Source organism: Caretta caretta, chromosome 8 (assembly GCF_965140235.1).
Source record: "Caretta caretta isolate rCarCar2 chromosome 8, rCarCar1.hap1, whole genome shotgun sequence".
In the NCBI taxonomy this organism is placed as follows: Eukaryota; Metazoa; Chordata; order Testudines; family Cheloniidae; genus Caretta; species Caretta caretta.
Window position 1 is genome coordinate 106,035,414 of NC_134213.1, and position 20,105 is coordinate 106,055,518.

Genomic DNA, 20,105 nt, shown 5'->3' on the forward strand with positions numbered 1-20,105 from the left:
GAAGAGGGGCGCTGGGCTTGGGTTTCATGCTGGGTTCTTTCCCAGGTCATTCTCATTTCTCACCCTAGTGACTGCCTTCCCCTCTAGATGCCGGCGACGCCAAGCCCCCGGTGTATCGGCATGTGCCTGTGGCGACGGGCTGCCAGGACAGCGGCGAGTCCTACCTGTCCCTGGCCTTGGAGGTGGCTCTGATGGGGATGGGGCAGCAGAGGGTGATGCCCGAGGGGCTGTACGCGCAGGATAAAGTGTGCCACAACGAAGAGCAGATCATCGCCCGGCTGCAGGAGCTGGAGCTGGAGGCAGTGCTGGTGCAGACCCTTCGGAAGCAGTGTATCTTGCTGCTGGAAGGTGAGGGGGAGCTGGGCTGCACTGAGCAGCTGGTGGTGGTGTTGAAAGGCCGGCCTGGGAGAAGCCGCGTTCCCCTTGCTCACGGTACAGGAGCCCAGGGGACCGAAGAGCTGGATTACGGCGGAGGGTCGCCTGCTGGGCCAGGGCTTCGACAAGGCACCAGTAATAACCCGCTGCCAAGCCCCAGTGTTACCAGGGTCATTCAGCCTTAGGCTGCCAGCCTGGTGTTTGAACCGTCCTTCAGTCCCTATGCAGCTGTGGGCCCCAAATTGTGGGGCACGCCCCCCAGGGGGGCACAGAGGAACGTTTGGGGGGGCATTGGGGGGCCAGGGCCAGCCCCCGGGGAGGGGAGGGGAGGGAAGGAGTGCAAGCCAGCCCTGCTCCTGTCTCCCAGCCCCGTTCCCAGCTCCACCCCCAGCCCCGGCTTCACCTCCATTCCTGGCCCCACCCCCAGCCTTGGTTTTCGGCTTCACTCCCAGCCCCGGCTCCACCTCCATTCCCAGCCCCATTCCCAGCCCCACCCACCCAGCTCCACCCACAGCCCCGGCTTCACCTCCATTCCCAGCCGCTGCCCCCAGCTTCACTCCCAGCCCCGACTGCAGCTCCATTCCCAGACCCGGGCCCTGGCTGCAGCTCCATTCCCGGCCCCACTTCCAGCCGCAGACCTGCCCTCAACTGCAGCCCCAGCCTTGGCCCCCTTACCTTGTCTGTGTCGCCCCGCTCCCGGCCCTGGCTCCCGGTGTGGTGGCAGACAGGAGTAAGGGGGGCATGACCCTGAAAAGTTTGGGGACCAGGCTGTACAGGATTATACCATTAGCCGGGTGCATGACTGGTAACTTCCTCCTGCCAGGCACGAGGGCCTATGGCCACCCTCAGCACCCCCAGTCTAGGGGAAGGGGCCAGGGACTGGCTTGTTCTTGCTGCTCAGATAACCCCGGAGTGCTCGCCTCGAAGGGACTGTGGAGATTGATGCTGAGCGTATTCCCCAAGCCCCTGAGGAATTCAGACCCGAGAGGCTCTCCGTAGCCGGCTCTGGTCCCTGGTCCTAGCGTGGCTGGTGGGAAGCTGTCTGGCCGAGCGGCGCGGCCCCTGGTGGAGGCTCTGGTACAGTGGCTGATGCGGCTTTGCTGTCCTGCAGGTGGTCCCTTCAGCGGCCTGGGGGAAGTGATCCATCGGGAGAGCGTTCCCATGCACACCTTTGCGAAGTACCTGTTCTCCGCCTTGCTGCCTCACGACGCAGACCTGGCCTATAAGCTGGCGCTCCGGGCCATGAGGTTTGTGGGCATTTCTTCGCCTGGGGTTGGTTTCGATCCGATCTCAAGAGCAGCGACGTCACGCACGATATTCCCCCCCGCTTCTCTGACCCGAGTCTGGTCAGTATTGGTTTGCTCGGGAGCCGCTGCAGGGAGCTTGTGACGGCCAAGATTAGGTTCCTCTCATCTGAGAAAATGCCTACCCTGCAGCAGACGATTTCCTCCCATGGAAACCGCCCCATCTGCTGAGCTGGGCGAAGGTGCTGGGGAAAGGACCCAGGCACCGGCTGCATCCATCGGCGCGCCGGGCCCTTTCCCCGCAGCTGCATCCTGCAGCGCCATCTCCCACGGCGCAAGGAGAGTGAAAGGCAGAGGAGATCTCAGGGCAGACTCTGCCCCCCAGCCCTGCTGGGCCTTCTCGCCTGGAAGCAGAGACCCTGTTCTCTGCATTCAGCTCCTTCTTTGAAGAGTGATTGAGAGGAGGATCGAGAACAGAAAAGCCCAGCTAGGAGAGAGAGCGGCCAGAGCTGACCCTGCACTGATGGTGGCAGGACAACTGGCAGAAAGGACCCTCCAGGGGCCAGCCCCCTGATGGGCAGGCTGCCACTTTCTGCGCTGCCTGTCAGCCCCCGTCCTTCCCTGGCCCCAGGGATTTGATCTCGGCCGGCAGGTCTGCGCTGGGATTTGTTCTACTCGTGGTTTTAGCCCTCGGAATTGCTGTTCCTGCTGGGTGTGTTACACAGCTAGACAAGCCTCCTCCTCCGGCTCCGTCCGCTCGCAGGCTGGAATTTAGCATCAGACGGGTGAAGAGAGGGATGAACATCAATGGAAAATTACTCCCCCGGAATTGAGTTTGTGGGGCTCTCTCTCCTCCCAGCTGACACCTTGGCCTTGTGCTGGGGTCTCTGATCTGGGCTGGGACCTCCCTAGCTTTCACTGGAGGAATAGGGGCAGGCCCTGCTTACACATCTTCTGCCTTTCACTCCACTTGGCCTCCCTGCTTCCATAACCCGGCTGGTCTGGAATCCCCTTCGGGTTGGAACTCCAACCTGCTGAATTACTGATGCATAACTTCGCCTTCCTGGAGACGGAGTGACCGGCACTGCATTGTCTTGGGCCAGCAGACAGTTTGCTGTCTGGTCCGAATGGTGGCTTGCGGCCGTGGCGGTCCCGTCCCCTGGCAGCCGTTTACCTGCTAGAAGAGCAATACCACATCTGTCACTTGTAGTCACGCCCAGTAGCACCTGGGTTTGGGTGCTGGGCGGGTGGGGGGAACCTGTGGTTTCCTGTCACCCGGAATGTCCACGGCTTTGGGATATTCACACGCGAGCAGGTAACCCAAATCCACTGCAGGGGCCTTGGAGAAATGTGGTGCTACTTCTGATCCCAGCCCTCCGGTTTAAGAGGAACCAGATGATTTGCCTGAAAGCTCCACTTAGCCCGAAGATGAAAGGAGCCCCAAGTGAGCTTTTCCAGCTTGTGTTTTCCTTGCAAGTTTATAAATCACTTGCCGGCTTTCGGCTCCCTTTCAAGTCTGTTTGAAATTGATCCTTGCGCCCATGTGTTCCCCGTGCAGCCTCGGGAGTTGTCGCACGCCTGGAATGCAGCTTGGTGCTTTGAAAGAGCTGGTGCACCAGGCTGCCTGCAATCAGCCCTCCTCGTTGCCTGGGGGGAGCTAGCAGCGAAGGAAGGGGCAGGGCTTTGAGTTGGCAGAGAACCTGTGACTAGCCTTCTCCTGTCTCTTCTAGGCTGCCTGTGCTGGAGACGACCGCTCCCTCCGGAGACGTCACGCACCCTCACCACCTGGTGTCGGTCGTGCCCAGCAGGTACCCACGGTGGTTTACCCTGGGCCACTTGGAATCGCAGCAGTGTGAACTGGCCTCCACCATGCTGACTGCAGCTAAAGGTGGGTGCGGGGCCCGTCTTGCACCTGCGCGGACGGTTTCGTGTCAGACTGGGTAGCAGAGCCAGCACCCTTAGCGGGGGGCTCTTTCAGATGAACTTGGCTGGAGCAGACAGACTCCAGAGGCATGTGGCGAACTTCCCCATGATTTGGGAGGCAGGTGGGAGGGACCGTGAGCTGCTAGGGATCTGCGAGCTCAGTACTGGGAAGAGAATCACCCATGTAGCCTCCAGCGTGGCAGGGAGAGGGGAGTGGGACGTGGGACCATCTCGAAGGTGAGATCCCTCCTCCCCCATGGATCACCCCAGGACTAGGAACACAGGCAGGTGAGGGAGATGCTGAAAAAGGAAATCTTAGAAGTCCTGTGTTGCTTGGGGCCGTGGTCCCAAATCCTTTTCCTGATCAGCTGTCCGTGATGGCTGTTTGCATTCCAACGGTCGCGTTGTCCATCCTGCGCTGGCCTCGTCCTCGCGGGGCCCAGGTAGCACTAGTGTGTGCAGTGCACAGCCAGGGGTGGCTGGGGGGTAGATGTTGCTCAGTGCCGGGGGCAGACGGGTTCAGTTTCTCCTGGGGCCCGATCTGGAATTGATGGAAAGATCCTTGTTGACTTCAGCGGGACTTGTCTCCAGTTCTCTGGCTGAGCGTGCTGGGGCGTGGCTCTCCCAGCTGGGTGAATGGCACTGACAGCCTCTGCTCGCGTGTCCTGTCCATTCTAAGAGGGCTGGGGGCTGCAGTGCGAAGCCCAGGAAGGCAGAAGATACAAAGCAAGAACCTCAGGGCCTCTGAGGCACCCATCCTGGGAGTGAAGGGGAGGGGGGCTAGAAGGTGGGGGTGAGGGCGTCTATCTCTCTGCACTCAGTATGTTCTCTTTGTGTTGCTTCCTGCAAGCAGACAGCGAGCGTCGGGGTGATCTTTCTCCATGCGGTTTTGGAAGGTGGAAGCAGCGTGTGGGTTTCAGCAAGGTCGCACCGTACCTAAGCCACTGAGGGGTGGCGTGTGCTGCCACACTGTCGCTGGGGTCCCAGATGCAGAAATTGTAAAACTGCTGGCCAGGATCTATAGAGCTGGGGCGTGCTGACGAGACAGGAAGGCAAATGGGCTTTTTACTTCGTATTTATGAAATTTTCATTTGACAGGAAACCAGACCAACCCCCCAGGCCAGGCTGGAAAGGGAAGCAAATAAATCGTGATATCAGGCAGATGGGTGACAGGCCGTGATGTGCTTAGAGGGCTTGAAATCAGAGACGGTTGACAGGCTTCCGCTGTGTATCGATAACAGTGTCACTCAGTGCTGTAAAATCCCAGCTCCTAGCAGCCGTTCGGAACAGGAATGTTCTCCCGTTCCTTCACTAGCCTGGTGAAATGGCGGCCAACATCAGAACTATTCGCAGCCGTTCCTTTTCCCATCCCCTTCTTGCTTTTTCCGGTTTTTCCATTCTTAGGGCTCTGGTTTGCTCTCACCTCCCTGTGATCTCGTGGAAAGCTGAGCCCAGTAAATGAGGGATTTTATTTATTTATTGTGCGTGTTCTCCTTTAGCCAGGTGGGATAATAAGTCCTCCATGAGGACAAAAAGGCCACTTGAGTTTGATTTTTGTTTTTCTTCCAGCTCCCACATTTTCCCCCCAAATGTTCAAATGCTGGAGCATGTCCGTATTCAATCCCATTTCGTTGCCGTCTTTCCGACACATGGCTTTCCGTTTTTACATCTGGTCGTCTGAGGAGGCTTGGCTCACGAGTCCCCGTCACTGCAGTGACTGCTGCAGAGGGGGCAGAAGATAGTTTTAATCATTTGTCATTTGAAATTTCTTTTTGATTTCCAAGTCCAGTTCTGCTCTGCACATTTTTAGTCACTTTTCATCATTCCTGGTGGATTGCATCTCCGAGCCTTCACGGCTAATGGGCTGTGTGCAGAGAAGAGATGTTTCTTTAACTGCCAGCCCTAGAAACTCGAGCTGGGACCCAAACAGGGTTCCTTCTGGGCTGTCGTCATCGCTAGTATGCCAGGTTTTGCGGTGAAATTGACCACTGTGCAATCCCATTGTCTCTGCATTCTGCCCTCTGTTATCCATGTCATCCCCGGGGAAGGCTGAGGAGGGGCCCCATGCATTACCAAAGGCAGAGCCCGACCCTGCAGTTGACACAGAGTTTTCCTCCATCCAGGCAGGTGTGGGTGGAGAGCTCTTGCTGCAAATTTCCGACACTCAGCCCGAGCCGGATCCAAAGCCCGATGAAGCCAGCAGGTGCCTTTCCATTTACTTCAGCGAGTGGCAAGTTCTTTCTTGGCGCTCACGCTTGGACAGGGCTTATGGGACAAAAGAAGGGGTGTCACGAGTGGTGGGGGCATGTTCCAGCTGAGGGTAGAAACTGACAATGACGTCTGGCACATTCTTTGATGCAGCTCGGTTTACCTACAGGGAAAGTACGAAGTCCTGCTTTTCCAAACGCAAGAGGAGCCAGAGACAAAAGGAATCATTTCTTAGCTTACTTCCCCCAAGCCGCCTTAGCCCACCCCAGAGCCAGAAAACTCTCTTTAGCCTTTTCCGCGGGCCCATTGTGCTCCCAGCTGCTGCTTGGCTTTCTTGCTTTTGCCTCTGTCTCTCAGTCTGCCCCCAGCTGGTCCTTTTACACATGGGAATGCCAAGCCCTCCCCCGGTGCTAGTTTCTGGACAGACTAGGCCCCTTCACTGTCGCACGGCTATCTTATGTAACGGGCACATTCACAGGACTTTAGTTCAGCCCATAGCCAGGCTTAACCCAGCAGCTCATAGCAGAAGATGGAAGGTGTTCCTGTGGCAAGTCACTTTCTTTCTTAGTGTATCTAAAATTAAGAATTAACCACATCAGTTAACTGTATTGGGACTTTATTATCAGTAGGAGGCCCTTTATCTGGGCAGACTCTTGGATGGAAAAAATTCCGATTTCATGGCTGATGGTCAGGCTGTGGATAGATGAGCTAGAGCCTGAGATCAAAGCACAGAGGGAGGGGTTTGATTCATAGAATATCAGGGTTGGAAGGGACCTCAGGAGGTCATCTAGTCCAACCCCCTGCTCAAAAGCAGGACCCACCCCCAATTAAATTATCCCAGCCAGGGCTTTGTCAAGCCTGACCTTAAAAACTTCTAAGGAAGGAGATTCCACCACCTCCCTAGGCAACACATTCCAGTGTTTCACCACCCTCCTAGTGAAAAAGTTTTTCCTAATATCCAACCTAAACCTCCCCCACTGCAACTTGAGACCATTACTCCTTGTCCTGTCCTCTTCTACCACTGAGAATAGTCTAGACCCATCCTCTCTGGAACTACCTCTCAGGTAGTTGAAAGCAGCTATCAAATCCCCCCTCATTCTTCTCTTCCGCAGACTAAACAATCGCAGTTCCCTCAGCCTCTCCTCATAAGTCATGTGTTCCAGACCCCTAATCATTTTTGTTGCCCTTCGCTGGACTCTCTCCAATTTATCCACATCCTTCTTGTAGTGTGGGGCCCAAAACTGGACACAGTACTCCAGATGAGGCCTCACCAATGTCAAATAGAGGGGGACGATCACGTCCCTCGATCTGCTCGCTATGCCCCTACTTATACATCCCAAAATGCCATTGGCCTTCTTGGCAACAAGGGCACGCTGCTGACTCATATCCAGCTTCTCGTCCACTGTCACCCCTAGGTCCTTTTCCGCAGAACTGCTGCCGAGCCATTCGGTCCCTAGTCTGTAGCTGTGCATTGGGTTCTTCCGTCCTAAGTGCAGGACCCTGCACTTATCCTTATTGAACCTCATCAGATTTCTTTTGGCCCAATCCTCCAATTTGTCTAGGTCCCTCTGTATCCTATCCCTGCCCTCCAGCGTATCTACCACTCCTCCCAGTTTAGTATCATCCGCAAATTTGCTGAGAGTGCAATCCACACCATCCTCCAGATCATTTATGAAGATATTGAACAAAACCGGCCCCAGGACCGACCCCTGGGGCACTCCACTTGACACCGGCTGCCAACTAGATATGGAGCCATTGATCACTACCTGTTGAGCCCGACAATCTAGCCAACTTTCTACCCACCTTATAGTGCATTCATCCAGCCCATACTTCTTTAACTTGCTGACAGGAATACTGTGGGAGACCGTGTCAAAAGCTTTGCTAAAGTCAAGATACAATACATCCACTGCTTTCCCTTCATCCACAGAACCAGTAATCTCATCATAGAAGGCGATTAGATTAGTCAGGCATGACCTTCCCTTGGTGAATCCATGCTGACTGTTCCTGATCACTTTCCTCTCATGTAAGTACTTCAGGATTGATTCTTTGAGGACCTGCTCCATGATTTTTCCGGGGACTGAAGTGAGGCTGACTGGCCTGTAGTTCCCAGGATCGTCCTTCTTCCCTTTTTTAAAGATTGGCACTACATTAGCCTTTTTCCAGTCATCCGGGACTTCCCCCGTTCGCCACGAGTTTTCAAAGATAATGGCCAATGGCTCTGCAATCACAGCCGCCAGTTCCTTCAGCACTCTCGGATGCAACTCGTCCGGCCCCAAGGACTTGTGCACGTCCAGCTTTTCTAAATAGTCCCTAACCACCTCTTTCTCCACAGAGGGCTGGCCATCTATTCCCCATGTTGTGATGCCCAGCACAGCAGTCTGGGAGCTGACCTTGTTCGTGAAGATAGAGGCAAAAAAAGCATTGAGTACATTAGCTTTTTCCACATCCTCTGTCACTAGGTTGCCTCCCTCATTCAGTAAGGGGCCCACACTTTCCTTGGCTCTCTTCTTGTTGCCAGCATACCTGAAGAAACCCTTCTTGTTACTCTTAACATCTCTCACTAGCTGCAGCTCCAGGTGCGATTTGGCCCTCCTGATTTCATACCTACATGCCTGAGCAATATTTTTATACTCTTCCCTGGTCATATGTCCAACCTTCCACTTCTTGTAAGCCTCTTTTTTATGTTTAAGATCCGCTAGGATTCATCTGTCCTAGGAACAGTTAAGGAGCAGTGATGAGGTTTGGTCACCTCTGAACGTATCTGTTTACAGCTGAAGGCAAATCCCACCAGCTCTTTCCACGTGGAGTGAGCTGGGTACGTTCGGCCGAGTGTGGATAGGAAAAGCAGCTGAAGAGACCGTATTCCTTATGCAGAAATGTCCAGCTTTGAGATCTCTGATCCCAGGACTGTGGAATGAAGGATCGGGTTTGGAGCTGAGTGGGGGTGGATGGAACCGTAGCTAGGAAAGGTGCATGAGCTACAAGACCAGTGAAAAGAAAACTCACCACATTTCAGCTCTTTCGGAGTTCACTGAACTTCCTGGAGTGGGGGCTGTAGAGTGTGTGAGGGGGGAACTCGCCCTAATGTTCTCCCGCCAGTGGTGTGTTGTGCTATCAGTGTGTGGAGGTCACTGCAGGGCGCTGTGTGCTTTCCGAGGCTAACAGAATACGAATGCGCTTGCCCTGCCTGTGAACACGTTGGCCACCAAACAGCCGTAGCGTGCCAAGGGCTGGGGAACGTTTCTAGTAGAAATGTGGGATGAAATGGAAGGGACGTGGCGTGATGAAGTGACAGACGATGTAGCTGATCGTACATGGGATGGACTCGGACACACTGTGACACCCTGGGACTGGCTGTAAGGGTCCGGAGCGTGTTTCTGTTGTATCAGGGGTCTGTAGTTATCGGTGGCCACGCTGCAATTTACATACTGGATCTTTTCGGATCCTTTCCCTCCCCTCCCCCATGACAGGAATTGGAGTGTAGTGAACAATTCTGCTGAGGAGGTAAGAACCGGAACAGACTCCAGTCTCTAGGCACTGGTCCCCCACCCCCACCCCCACCCCCACCCCCCAACCATCACTTACCAGTAATGGAATCTGGCTGCGCCCCTCCCCTGGAGTCGGGGCCAGGAGCGGAGCCACAGCTGGGGAAGGCCACAGTCAGAGCTGGGGGCCGGGCCACGCCCAGAAGCTGGGGCTGGGGGCAGAGCAGGGCTGGGTGGCGCTCCATCCCAGTCCCTGCCGCGCCCCCGCTAATGTTCCTCTGGGCCCCCCGGGGGGCACCTCACAGTTCGGGGTCCATTGCTCTAGGCTGTGCCGACTCCCACAGGGCTAACAGGAGCCCAGAGTAACAACTTGCCCTTGGTCCGGACAGCGGTGGGGACCCCAAGGGCCTGTCTGCACAAACATTGACCTGGCAGCAGGCTGGGCGCGGGGGCGGCTCCTGAGGCTCATCACTAGTTCACTAACGTACTTTGATCTCGTCCTCTGTGAAACAGGAGTATCCAAGTGCATGAAAACTGTTAGTGTGCATTGACGGGGTCTGTGTAGACAATTAGCGCGTGGGCAGCTGGTGCAGGGTAGAGTCACCCCCCAGCTGGCTGTGCGCTCCTGTCAGCAAGCCCTGCCCCAAGCCTGCACAGCGAGCCGACACCCTTTTCACCAGCCGCGTTTCACAGAGAAATCCCACTTCATTGCTGCATTGTGAACTGCTGGCCCCTGTGCTCCCGCCAGCCGGAGCTCTCCAGCTCTGTTCGGAGAAGGCCCGTCAGGAGAGTCCATGATGCACTGGGTTTTGTGTGCGCTCTCCGGGCCCCACTCTGAGCGAGAGACGACCAGGTCAGACGGGACCATTATGGTCGCATCACCTCGCCCCCCGCAGAGCCCGGTAGCCGCACAGAGGGCTGAGTGGCTGCAAACACAGAGGCAGTCTGAGCTGTGTGTGGCCTCACCCCTGGGAAATCACTGGGAATTCCCAGACTTGGGAAGATGCGAATCGAAGTGGAAACGAACTGGAAGGAGCCTGGAGGGGGTGCGGGCCCTGGCGGGGCAGGGACTGACTTTCCAACCCGTCCCTCCTGTGCGTGCAGGTGACATGCTGAGGTTACGCACCGTCCTGGAAGCGATCCAGAAGAACATCCACTCCTCGTCCTTGATCTTCAAGCTGGCCCAGGACGCCTTTAAGATCGCCACGCCCGCGGACAGCAACCCCGACACCACCCTGCTCAACGTGGCGCTGGAGCTGGGGCTGCAGGTAGGGGAGGGGGCCACAGAGAGGAGAAACGTCTCGTCTTCGGAGGCTAACCCAGCCGCTGCTTTGGGCGGCCCAGTTCTGAGGCAGTCCGGCTGGGTCCTTCCCCGGACAAGTGGCAGCAGTGCCGAGGGCTGGAGGACGACCTTGTTTGGAGGGTGTTGAACGGAACTGTCGTAGGGGTGCCTGCCCTGCAGTGTCCCCTGCTGGCCGAGTGTGATACTGCAGGCTCCTCGCCTCAGTTTCCTTCCCTGAGGTTTCAGAGTAGCAGCCGTATTTGTCTGTATTCGCAAAAAGAAAAGGAGGACTTGGTGGCACCTTAGAGACTAACTGGTCAGTGCTGGAGATGGGACTTAGCCCTCCGGCCAGGTCACAAATGTAGCCCCTTCCAGGGGAGCAGCAGTCTGACTGAAAAGTCCCAACAAACCAAGTCCGTCAGCCCTTTGGGGGATTCCCCTCAGCTCACCTGCTGGGCCCAGTTCCCCACCCCTTCCTGGGCTGCCTGTGAGAGTCTGTCCTCTGCAGCCCCCAGGCGGGTTCCCTTGGAGTGCTGCTCTCAGCCCCTGGCAGCTTTCCCAGCCCTGGGCCTCCTGCACAGTGTGGGTCAGGGCCTTCCTCCAGAGTCTGCCGGCTCCCTGTCGCTCCCCATCCCAGCCTGGGCTCCCTGAGCCCTGGGATGAGGCCCGGCTGTCCAGTCAGACCCTCCTGCCTCAGGCAGGGAAGCAGCTATTTAAGCTTGGCCAGGGTGGGGCTGGCCCCAGCACCCCTCACTAAGGGGCCAGTCCCCATGTGGCAGTAACTATATAGTGTCAAACTGGGGCAAGCTTGGCAAATATTGGCAGTTTGGTTTGGAGCAATTCGCTGCCCCTCTGATGCTGCCTTTCCGTGGCCTAGGGCACGGGGCTGTCCTGGCTCCACTCCCAGCCGTGGCGAGTCTGGAGATGCATCGGGCACCGTTTCGAGTAGGCATCAAATTGGCATGAGCCGTTCCGCCTGCAGGGCTGGGCCGGGGCGCCCTCGGCAAACAGCGCCGGGATGGGCCGGGAGTGAGGCCGGAGTTAGCGGCGCCCTGCCAGGGGGAAGCAGGGATGAAGGGGAGGGCTGGTAACTCTTTTCTGTCTCCTAGGTCATGCGGATGACTCTGTCCACCCTGAATTGGAGACGAAGGGAGATGGTGCGGTGGCTGGTCACCTGTGCGACGGAAGTGGGTGGGTACCGCTGGTCACTGCAGCCCCGCCAGACACTGTCCCGGCCCCCCAGGAGGGGCTGGGTCTCTGCTCCGCTCCCTGTCCCTTTGATCAGTGCCTGCCCTTTCCCCCGGCAAAGGGCCGGGAAGGGGCTTGCTCGGGCGAGTCCACTGAGCAACGGGATGGGACGTCAGTAGATTTCATGGCGTTTCGGGAGACGGGACCACTGGATTATGGCCCAGGCTGGAGAACCTCCCCCAGTCGCCCCTGTGCTGAGCCCAGCCAGTCGGGTGAGACAGACTGTCAGAGGCAGAGACCGGTGGGCACCAGTGCCCACGGCCCCTGCAGTGGCAGGGCATTGAGTAGCTGAAACGTGCCCAGATGATCCTGGCAGGTGACCCACATCCTGTGCAGCAGAGGAATGCAACCTCCCCTCCCCCCGCCTTCTCCCCAAGCTTCCAGCCAACCTGCCCTGGGGGAAAATTCCTTCCTGACCCCAGATCTAGCCATCAGTCGGACCCTGAGCTGTCAGCACTCAGCCCTTGAGCGGAGGGCAGTGGTGGGAACTGTAGGACTCCTGGAGGGGAGCTTGTAACCTGTGGGCCCCTGGCGTTTGCTGGCTCCGGCTCCCATTCATGGGGATGCGGTTGTGCTCTTGCACCGTGTGGGATTCGTAGCTTCACTTCAGAACATTGGCCTGAAGCTCTGGAGCGATTTCTCTGTCTGCAGCGCATTGGCATCTGGTTGTCCCTGTATATCCAAGCCAGTGCTCTCAACCCGGGCTCCCAGGTCCTCCACCCCCTCCCACCCCCCCCCCGGGCTCGGATGAGAAGTGGCCCACTTGTCAGCCGCGCTGAGCGATCCCAGGTCCCAGGCAGAGCAGAGGGAGCTGGGATTGCTCAGCATTCTGGGCCCGGCATAGCCCCTCGAGGATTTAGGCGCCTGCCCCCGTTGGAGCGCCGAGCCTGCGCTGATGGCATGTTCCTGTCCGGCAGGTGTGCGGGCGCTGCTCAGCATCCTGCAGAACTGGTACACGCTCTTCACCCCCACGGAAGCCACCAGCATCGTGGCGGCCACGGTGATGTCCCACAACACCATCCTGCGGCTGAGCCTGGACTACCCGCAGCGCGAGGAGCTGGCCGGCTGCGCCCGCACCCTGGCCCTGCAGTGCGCCATGAAGGACCCCCAGAACTGCGCCCTCTCCGCCCTCACGCTGTGCGAGAAAGACCACATCGCCTTCGAGACGGCCTACCAGATCGTCATCGACGCTGCCGCCACCGGCATGACCTACTCGCAGCTCTTCACCATCGCCCGCTACATGGAGCACCGGGGCTACCCGCTGCGGGCCTTCAAACTGGCCTCGCTGGCCATGACGCACCTCAACCTGGCCTACAACCAGGACACCCACCCGGCCATCAACGACGTCCTGTGGGCCTGCGCACTGAGCCACTCCTTGGGCAAGAACGAGCTGGCGGCCATCATCCCCCTGGTGGTGAAGAGCGTGCACTGTGCCACGGTGCTGTCGGACATCCTGCGGCGCTGCACCATGACAGCCCCGGGCCTGGCCGGCATTCCCGGCCGCAGGAACTCTGGCAAACTGATGTCCACCGACAAGGCCCCCTTGCGCCAGCTGCTGGACGCCACGATAAGCGCTTACATCAACACCACCCACTCCCGGCTCACCCACATCAGCCCCCGGCACTACGGCGAGTTCATCGAGTTCCTCAGCAAAGCCAGGGAGACCTTCCTCCTGGCCCAGGACGGCCACCTCCAGTTCGCGCAGTTCATAGACAATCTCAAACAGATCTACAAAGGCAAGAAAAAACTGATGATGCTGGTGCGGGAGCGGTTTGGGTGAGCTCCCGCCGGCATGGGCAGGGTTGGGCGGGGCACTACACGCAAAAGAAAGGAAAATCTAACGGCAATTGGTAAACCAGAGGGGTTTTGTTCTTTTGTTGGATTTAACCGTTTCACATCCTGCGAGGATTCCAACGTTCTTCGGGCACATCAAACCAAAAGACAAGCATGGGAAGAACAATTTACTCAGCATCCTACTCTCCTGAGCATATAACCATTTAATACCAAAAGCTAACCTGGAAATCTAATACCTCTTTCCTGAAGGAAGCGTTCGCCGGCTGGTCCCATGGTTGCCAAGCATAAAGGAAAAAGGAAAGAATAAAAATGGAAAGCAAAAGAGAAGCGCAACACTAAACCTCATGCGTCCCCAAAAGCGATGGCTTTGCAGCGCCGCACGCACCCTGCGGAGACGTGAAACTCCTCTTCTCCATTCGTGAAGATCTGTAAAGAAAACGAGAGTAACTGTTCTCAGGGATTGCTTACTAAAAGTAACAAAAACAAAAAAAGCATTTATGATACTGTAAATACTATAGTATATGTGTCAATTATTAAATTGTAAAGTTATAATTATTTATAATTATTCTGTCTTTTATTTGGGGGATACTTGAAATTGTCATGGGCTGGGACTTTTTTTTTTTAATTAAAAAAAGGAGGAGGAGACACGTGACCATTTCTCAGGTTTCGTCGGCACGTGAAGAGGGGTGGGAGGGAGGCAACCGGCAAATCGAAATGAATCCAGAATCTCTGCAGAACCACAATGAGGTTGCGGCCTTGGGGGAGACGGCACCTAGGCAGGCTGGATTAACGGCAGGGCGGACGGCAGATCGGTGCGTCTGGACAGTCAAAGGACGGACCTGAGCGGACACTGATGGGCATTACAGGAACCCTGCCCCTTGTAAGTTCTGCAAACGGTTGGTCAAGGATTGAATACCAAACACAAAGAACGGAGCCATTGGGCTGGAAGCCGTTGTGCCCAGAGTGTACATATCTCTATTTTTGGCCTTCTCTATGTGTGGGCGTGTGAGGAGTGGATGTCTGGGTGCGTGGAGGTGTGCGTGGTGGGGGGCTGACTGCCTTTTCTGCACTGTGGGGCAGGAACACGAACACGACTTCTTTGGTTACTTTTGTCCTTTCCTCTCCATTTCCAAGCCTTTGTTGCTCCAGCTAACGCGGACACCCGACGGCCGAAGGCGTCTTGTCATGTTTCCCGATTTGTGTCACTCCATCTCCTGCTGCTGCTTAGTGATCCGGGCTAGATTCAAACCCACCGTGGGGCAGGGACAGTCTTCCTTATTCCAGGTGTTATTCGTTGTGTTCCCCTGGTCCAGTGTGTCTTAGTTTTAAAAGGGTCGGGAGGGCTGGGGCCAGTGGGGAAGGTGACTTTTAGCTAGAGAATGTGGACTGATGATCTACTGTCTGATTTTATTTTGGAAAGAGATTTGTGTCTGCGCTGTGGACCGGAAAACCAGGTGTACTCAGTATTTGTTGCCACAAAAGTATCATTCTTCAGCCTGTTTCTCTTTTTTGTCTTGACCTAATGTTTAATAATAAAAGGGAAAAAAAAGCTAATACTGTTTATGTATCACTCCTACCCTTTCATATAAACTGTGTTGGAATTTCGGTGCTGTTGTTTATTTTCACAATGAATAAATTGGGAGGGTGGGAGGGAAACCCCCAAATCGAGGTCAATTGGTAGTTGGGCTAACAGGGCACGAATTGGAGGGGCGTTGGCGCTGCGTGAGAATGCCCGGCCTGGGAAATGGGTCTGAGTTGCTGTGCTCCGTGCGGGACGTGTCTGGGCGGTGCCTACGAGATCTACCTCCGAGCGTTGCAGAAGTCGCTTGGAGCGAGAGGCAGAGGCTAGCAAGCCCTCTGGGGCGGGGTCTCCAGGCGGCTCAGCATTGGCCGAGCCGTGCGCCTGCGGACGTGGTGGTCAGTGGGAGCAGAGTCAGGCCAATGTGGGTATTTTGGAGACTCCCCCATCCCCAGGCCTAATCCTGCAGCTGGCTTTGGAGATGCTCAGGGCTCCGTATGCAGAGCCAGCTGCAGGACAGGAGCCCATGTCCTTGTTTCATCTGGGGCCCAAACGTGAGCTACCGGGCATCTCCAGTGTGCCCGTCACTTGGAGTGTCTAGGCCCATGAGCTCAACAATTCTCTCCTGGCTTTGCTGAGAACGGGCATTTGCCTCTGTCTCTTGCAGGCCTGGCCACCCGGGCCCGAGGTGTGCAGGGTCCCCTTCCTCAGAGCCCCTTGCAGGACGGGACCCAGCGTCCGCTACCCTGATCACAGAGTGAAGGAGCGCAAAGAACTCCTCTCCCGCCTTAGCGCAGAGCCATGCCCAGCAGAACCTGCTCTGGGGAGCCCTGGACGGCTGCTCCGGCTCTGCCTTCATGTGCCTCACAGGGGAGCATCCGTTCGCATCCCCAAAAGCCCCCTGCCTTGGCAGCTGCCTCGGGCTTTGCAAGGGCTCGTTGATCCTGGGGCTGCAATGCTGCTCTCGGGGGTTCCCGAGGGAGTCTCAGAGGGAAGTGCCCACTGGGTAACAGGCCCGGGCCGGCAGGCACTGAGCAGGTGCAGTTGGGCCCTGCAGCGCTGGGTGAGGCAGCCGGGCTGGTTCCTTGGAGGATGCCTGTGGCGATGCTGGTTCCATACACGGGGGGGCGTTGGCCATTGTTTGCCCCGTGGCTTTGCCAGGGAGCGGAATGGCCAGATGGAAACCCTGGAATAGGCTTTGGAAAGATCTAATTATGGTAGGGCCTGATCCAGGGTCCTAGTCACACCCCACTTGGGGGACCCCCGGCCAGGGCCCATCACTCTGGCCACGCCTCTTCGCGAGGTGGCAGGGGCCAGCTGCTCGCAAGCAGTGTCCTGGGCCCCTCTCCATTTCGGGAGGACTCAGTCTCCACCCCTCCTCCTGTGTGCTGCGGGGGCCCTCCTGGCACCACCCCAGCCGAGCCATGATGGGGGGCTCTGAGATCCCTGCTAGGCTGGTGGTGAGGGCTCCCCAGCACAGAAAGTTTCAAGGTTAACATCACAGTAAGGTGCATAGGGCAGCCCACTGTCCCCGTCCCTCATGCCAGGTCTCAGGCTCCCTGCAGACTCAGGCATGTCCCTGCGTCCGTTACACTCCGGGCGGTCGTCCCGTCCCCCCCCATGCCAGCTCTCAGGCTCCCTGCAGACTTGGGCACGTCCCTGCGTCCGTTACACTCACATTTTGAAGGGTTTGGTCAGACCCAGAACAATTCGCGCCTTCACTTTTGGTTTTAGACAAATAAAGGCCGATTGTGTCGTCGTTGCCTGACTCTGGGACCCAAGACCTGGGGGTCTCCTGCCTGTGCCTGAATCGGGCTCTGGGCTACGTTAAGACGGTGACATCTCTGAACTCTGACCTAACCCAATAGAGTAATTACTGGTAGTCATATTGCTGGGGGGGGAGGGGGGTGCAGATTCCGGCCCCCAGCCCGGGGCTCAAAGCATCGCTGAATTCCCCAGTGATAAGTCGTGTGGTGTCAATACCCGCATCTCGTGTCTCCAGTGGGTCAGGGCCCCGAGCAGCATTCTGGAATCTTGCTCTTTATCCAGCCCGGTCCGTGTCTGGCCCCTGCACTGGAGTATCGAGCACCTCCCCACTAGCCATTAATTTATTTTACACCCCGCCCGGGGGGGCTGTGAAGTGCCAATATCCCCACTTCACCCCTGGGGAGCCGAGGCCCACAGAGACTGGCCCTGATTCAGCAAAGCGCTTGCTTTGGGCCCGAGGGACGTGCTCCCGGGCTTTGCTGCATCGGGGCCAAAGCTATGTGCCCACGGTCAGGCGACGTGTGTGGCGAGCTGGCTGCAGGGCCGGGCTAGGCTCAATGCACCCGGCCTTTCTCCCCCAGCCCGGGAGGCTGGGAAGTGTTTTTTCTCGGTTCCCCCAGGAGCCAGAGGAGCCTCTGCCCCTGCGCTGGCTGCGGGGCCCTGCTCAGGCAGCTGCGTTTGGATCCAGCCCTGTTCGTCATTCTCATCGTTTCTTTACGAACTTCCCAAATATTTCCTGCCACTTGGCCTGTATCGGGCCAGTCCCTGGAGCTCAGCAGCCTGGAACAGCTTCCCTCAGGACTGGCCAGGGGGAGCCTGGTCCGAGCCAGGCACCGCCGCAATCACCACCCTGAGTGGCAGGGGGAGACGCCCTGGCCTCCCCTCCCCTCCTGGCCACCAGCTCGGCAGCCTGCTCTGCTGGGCTCCCCAGCGCGAGGAGCTGGGAAGGGCCGTTGTCTCCCAGGGAGCCGGAGGAGCGGGTCCCACTCCTGAGCAGGGTGGGGGGACACAGAAGGAAGATGCCCTGTCTGCGCCGCGGCCCTGGGGCACCTGCCCTCTCCTCTCCGGGCGATCTCTCCCCTCGAGCAGCAGCCCCGCCCTGACGCCAACCACCCGCTCTGCTCACGGGGGCCGAGGCTCTTAATCCTAGACCAGGTGCAAGCCCCGCCCCGGCCCTCAGCCAGCTCAGCAGGTGGGAGACCAGGGGTGCTGGGGGCAGGGGTGAAAGTCACTTAAAGGATTTACTGGTACTCTGGAGTCCTGAGCAGGGGGCGGGACCATGGCCGGAAGAGGCGGGGCCTTTAAATACCCGGGCCCTTTATAGCAAGAGTTAAAGGCCCCAGGGCTGCAGCTGGGAGCCCCGGGGTGATTTAAAGGGCCCCAGGCTCCCGCAGTGACGCTCCGGGCCCTTTAAATCACCGCTGGAGCCCTGCCGCCACTACACCGGGGCTCCAGCAGCAGGGCTCGGGGGAGGGGCTTTAAAAGGACCCAGGCTCCCCGGTGCGGCCGGAGCCCCGGGCCCTTTAAGGTGCGGCCGGAGCCCCGGGCCCTTTAAGGTGCGGCCGGAGCCCCGGGGTAACGGCGGCAGGGCTCCGGCCGCGCTTTAAAAGGCCCGGGGCTCCGGCTGCTATGGGGAGCCCGGGGCCCTCTCAAGCGCCAGCCTGGGGAAGCCGGTCCACTCTGGCCCGGCGTACTGGCTCTTGCTGGTACCGGACTGGCTTACTTTCACCTCTGGCTGAGGGAAGCAGCAGGCGCCAGGATCGAGCCCATCCCAGCATCTCCGCGGGGCTTCCGGCGCAGCCCGCTGGAGAAGCAGGTTTCAGCCGCCTCGAGCGTGACCCACCGCTGGCTGGCCTCCAATCCGCTGAGAGGCCCGTGCTGTGGCAACGCTCCCCGCCCTGGAGCCGGAGGGGCCTCTCGTGGGGCCTGGCCCTTGCCCCACTGGGGCCAGCACGCCTGCCCTGCCAACTAGCGCCTGGCAAGGAGAGCCTGGGAGACAGGAGCCGTCCACCGGGACAGGGCAGCTCTCGAACCAAGCCGGGCTTCGGGCCACCTCCCTGCGCCCAGAGCAGGGATCCTGCGCGAGGGGCTCTGGCCGGCCGGCTGAAACTCGCTGGACAGGAAGGAATCCGGAGAATATTCCTGTTTCTGGAGCTGCTGCCCTGGAATGGGGTGAGGAAGGCTGGGACTGAAGGCGGAGCCCAGGGCTAGCAGGGGCTGCGGGTCAGGATTAAGGGGCACCGGTGGAGCTGGGGGTGGGGGCAGCCCAGGGTTAGGGTAGCAGGGGGCTGTGGGTCGGGAGTGAGGGGCACCGCCAGGGCTGGGCTCGCAGGGGCTGCAGGTCAGGATTGAGGGGCGCCAGCAGAGCTGGGGATGGGGGGAGCCCAGGGCTGTGCATCGGGGGGGGAGGGCTGGGATTGAGGGACACTGGCAGAGGGCTGGGCAAGCCGGGGCGATGCGGCGGAGAACTGGGGGTAGGAGAGCGCGGTGACTGCATGACGTGTCGGACCCGCTCCGTGCCCCCTGGATTCCCGCTCTCCTGGCAGGGGCTGGGGCTTCCCGAGGCCAGCGGCAGCCAGAACCACGAGTGGCTCTGCTGTGCAGCATGGTCCCTGCGTGGGGGGGGGGTCCCAGTCAGCACCCTGGAGCCAAGCGGACGTCTCTGCTGGGGGTGGAGGGTGGGTCACTGGGCCTGGCCGCCCTGGCTCTGAACAGCCACCAGCCAGAGCACAGGTCCCTCTGGACAGGGCTGGGCTCTGTGGCTTGGGGCACAGGGGTTTGAAACGCTCCTGGGGCAGGAGATCCCCATCCTCATGAACAGACCAAGGCCCCACGCCTGCCCCAAGGAGGGCAACAGGGGTGGGGGCTGTTGGCTCTGACCCGGCTGGCTGGAGCCATGTGGCTTGTGGAGAGGAGCTTGGAGGTTCAGGCTGGATTCGCTCCCAGGCCAGCACTGGGGGCTGAGCGACTTTCCAAGTCAATCCGTTACCTCCCTGGCCGCGGGTCTCCCTGCGGGCAGCATCCCCGGGCCTCAGTCTCCTGGCGATAGTCAGGGCTGGGCTTGGTGAGGCCCAGAACCAGCCAGGGGGGAATGGACCCAGAGGGTAACTCCTTTCCGCCCCGCCTGAAGCGCTGGGTCTGGCTAGGCTGTGGGCAGAGCCCCTGTCCTGGAGGGTGTCTGCTGGGGAGTCGAAAGCCCTGCCTGGCGCTCATCGGTGCCATATCATCTGGGCACTCACCCTTCACTGCTGGCAGCCCCA

The 20,105-nt window shown here is 58.5% G+C and overlaps 1 protein-coding gene across 1 annotated transcript in view; it reads left to right on the forward strand.

The window, feature by feature from the left end:
- The window catches only part of ZSWIM5 (zinc finger SWIM-type containing 5), a 153,630-nt gene extending 139,516 nt beyond the window's left edge, over positions 1-14,114 (forward strand). Inside the window, exons 9-14 of the mRNA XM_048860517.2 lie at positions 88-348; positions 1,487-1,622; positions 3,350-3,507; positions 10,340-10,503; positions 11,627-11,708; positions 12,683-14,114. Coding sequence (XP_048716474.2) covers positions 88-348; positions 1,487-1,622; positions 3,350-3,507; positions 10,340-10,503; positions 11,627-11,708; positions 12,683-13,545 — 1,664 coding nt within the window. The 3' untranslated portion in view covers positions 13,546-14,114. The remainder of the gene's footprint in view (positions 1-87; positions 349-1,486; positions 1,623-3,349; positions 3,508-10,339; positions 10,504-11,626; positions 11,709-12,682) is intronic.
- The last annotated feature ends 5,991 nt before the right edge of the window (positions 14,115-20,105 follow it).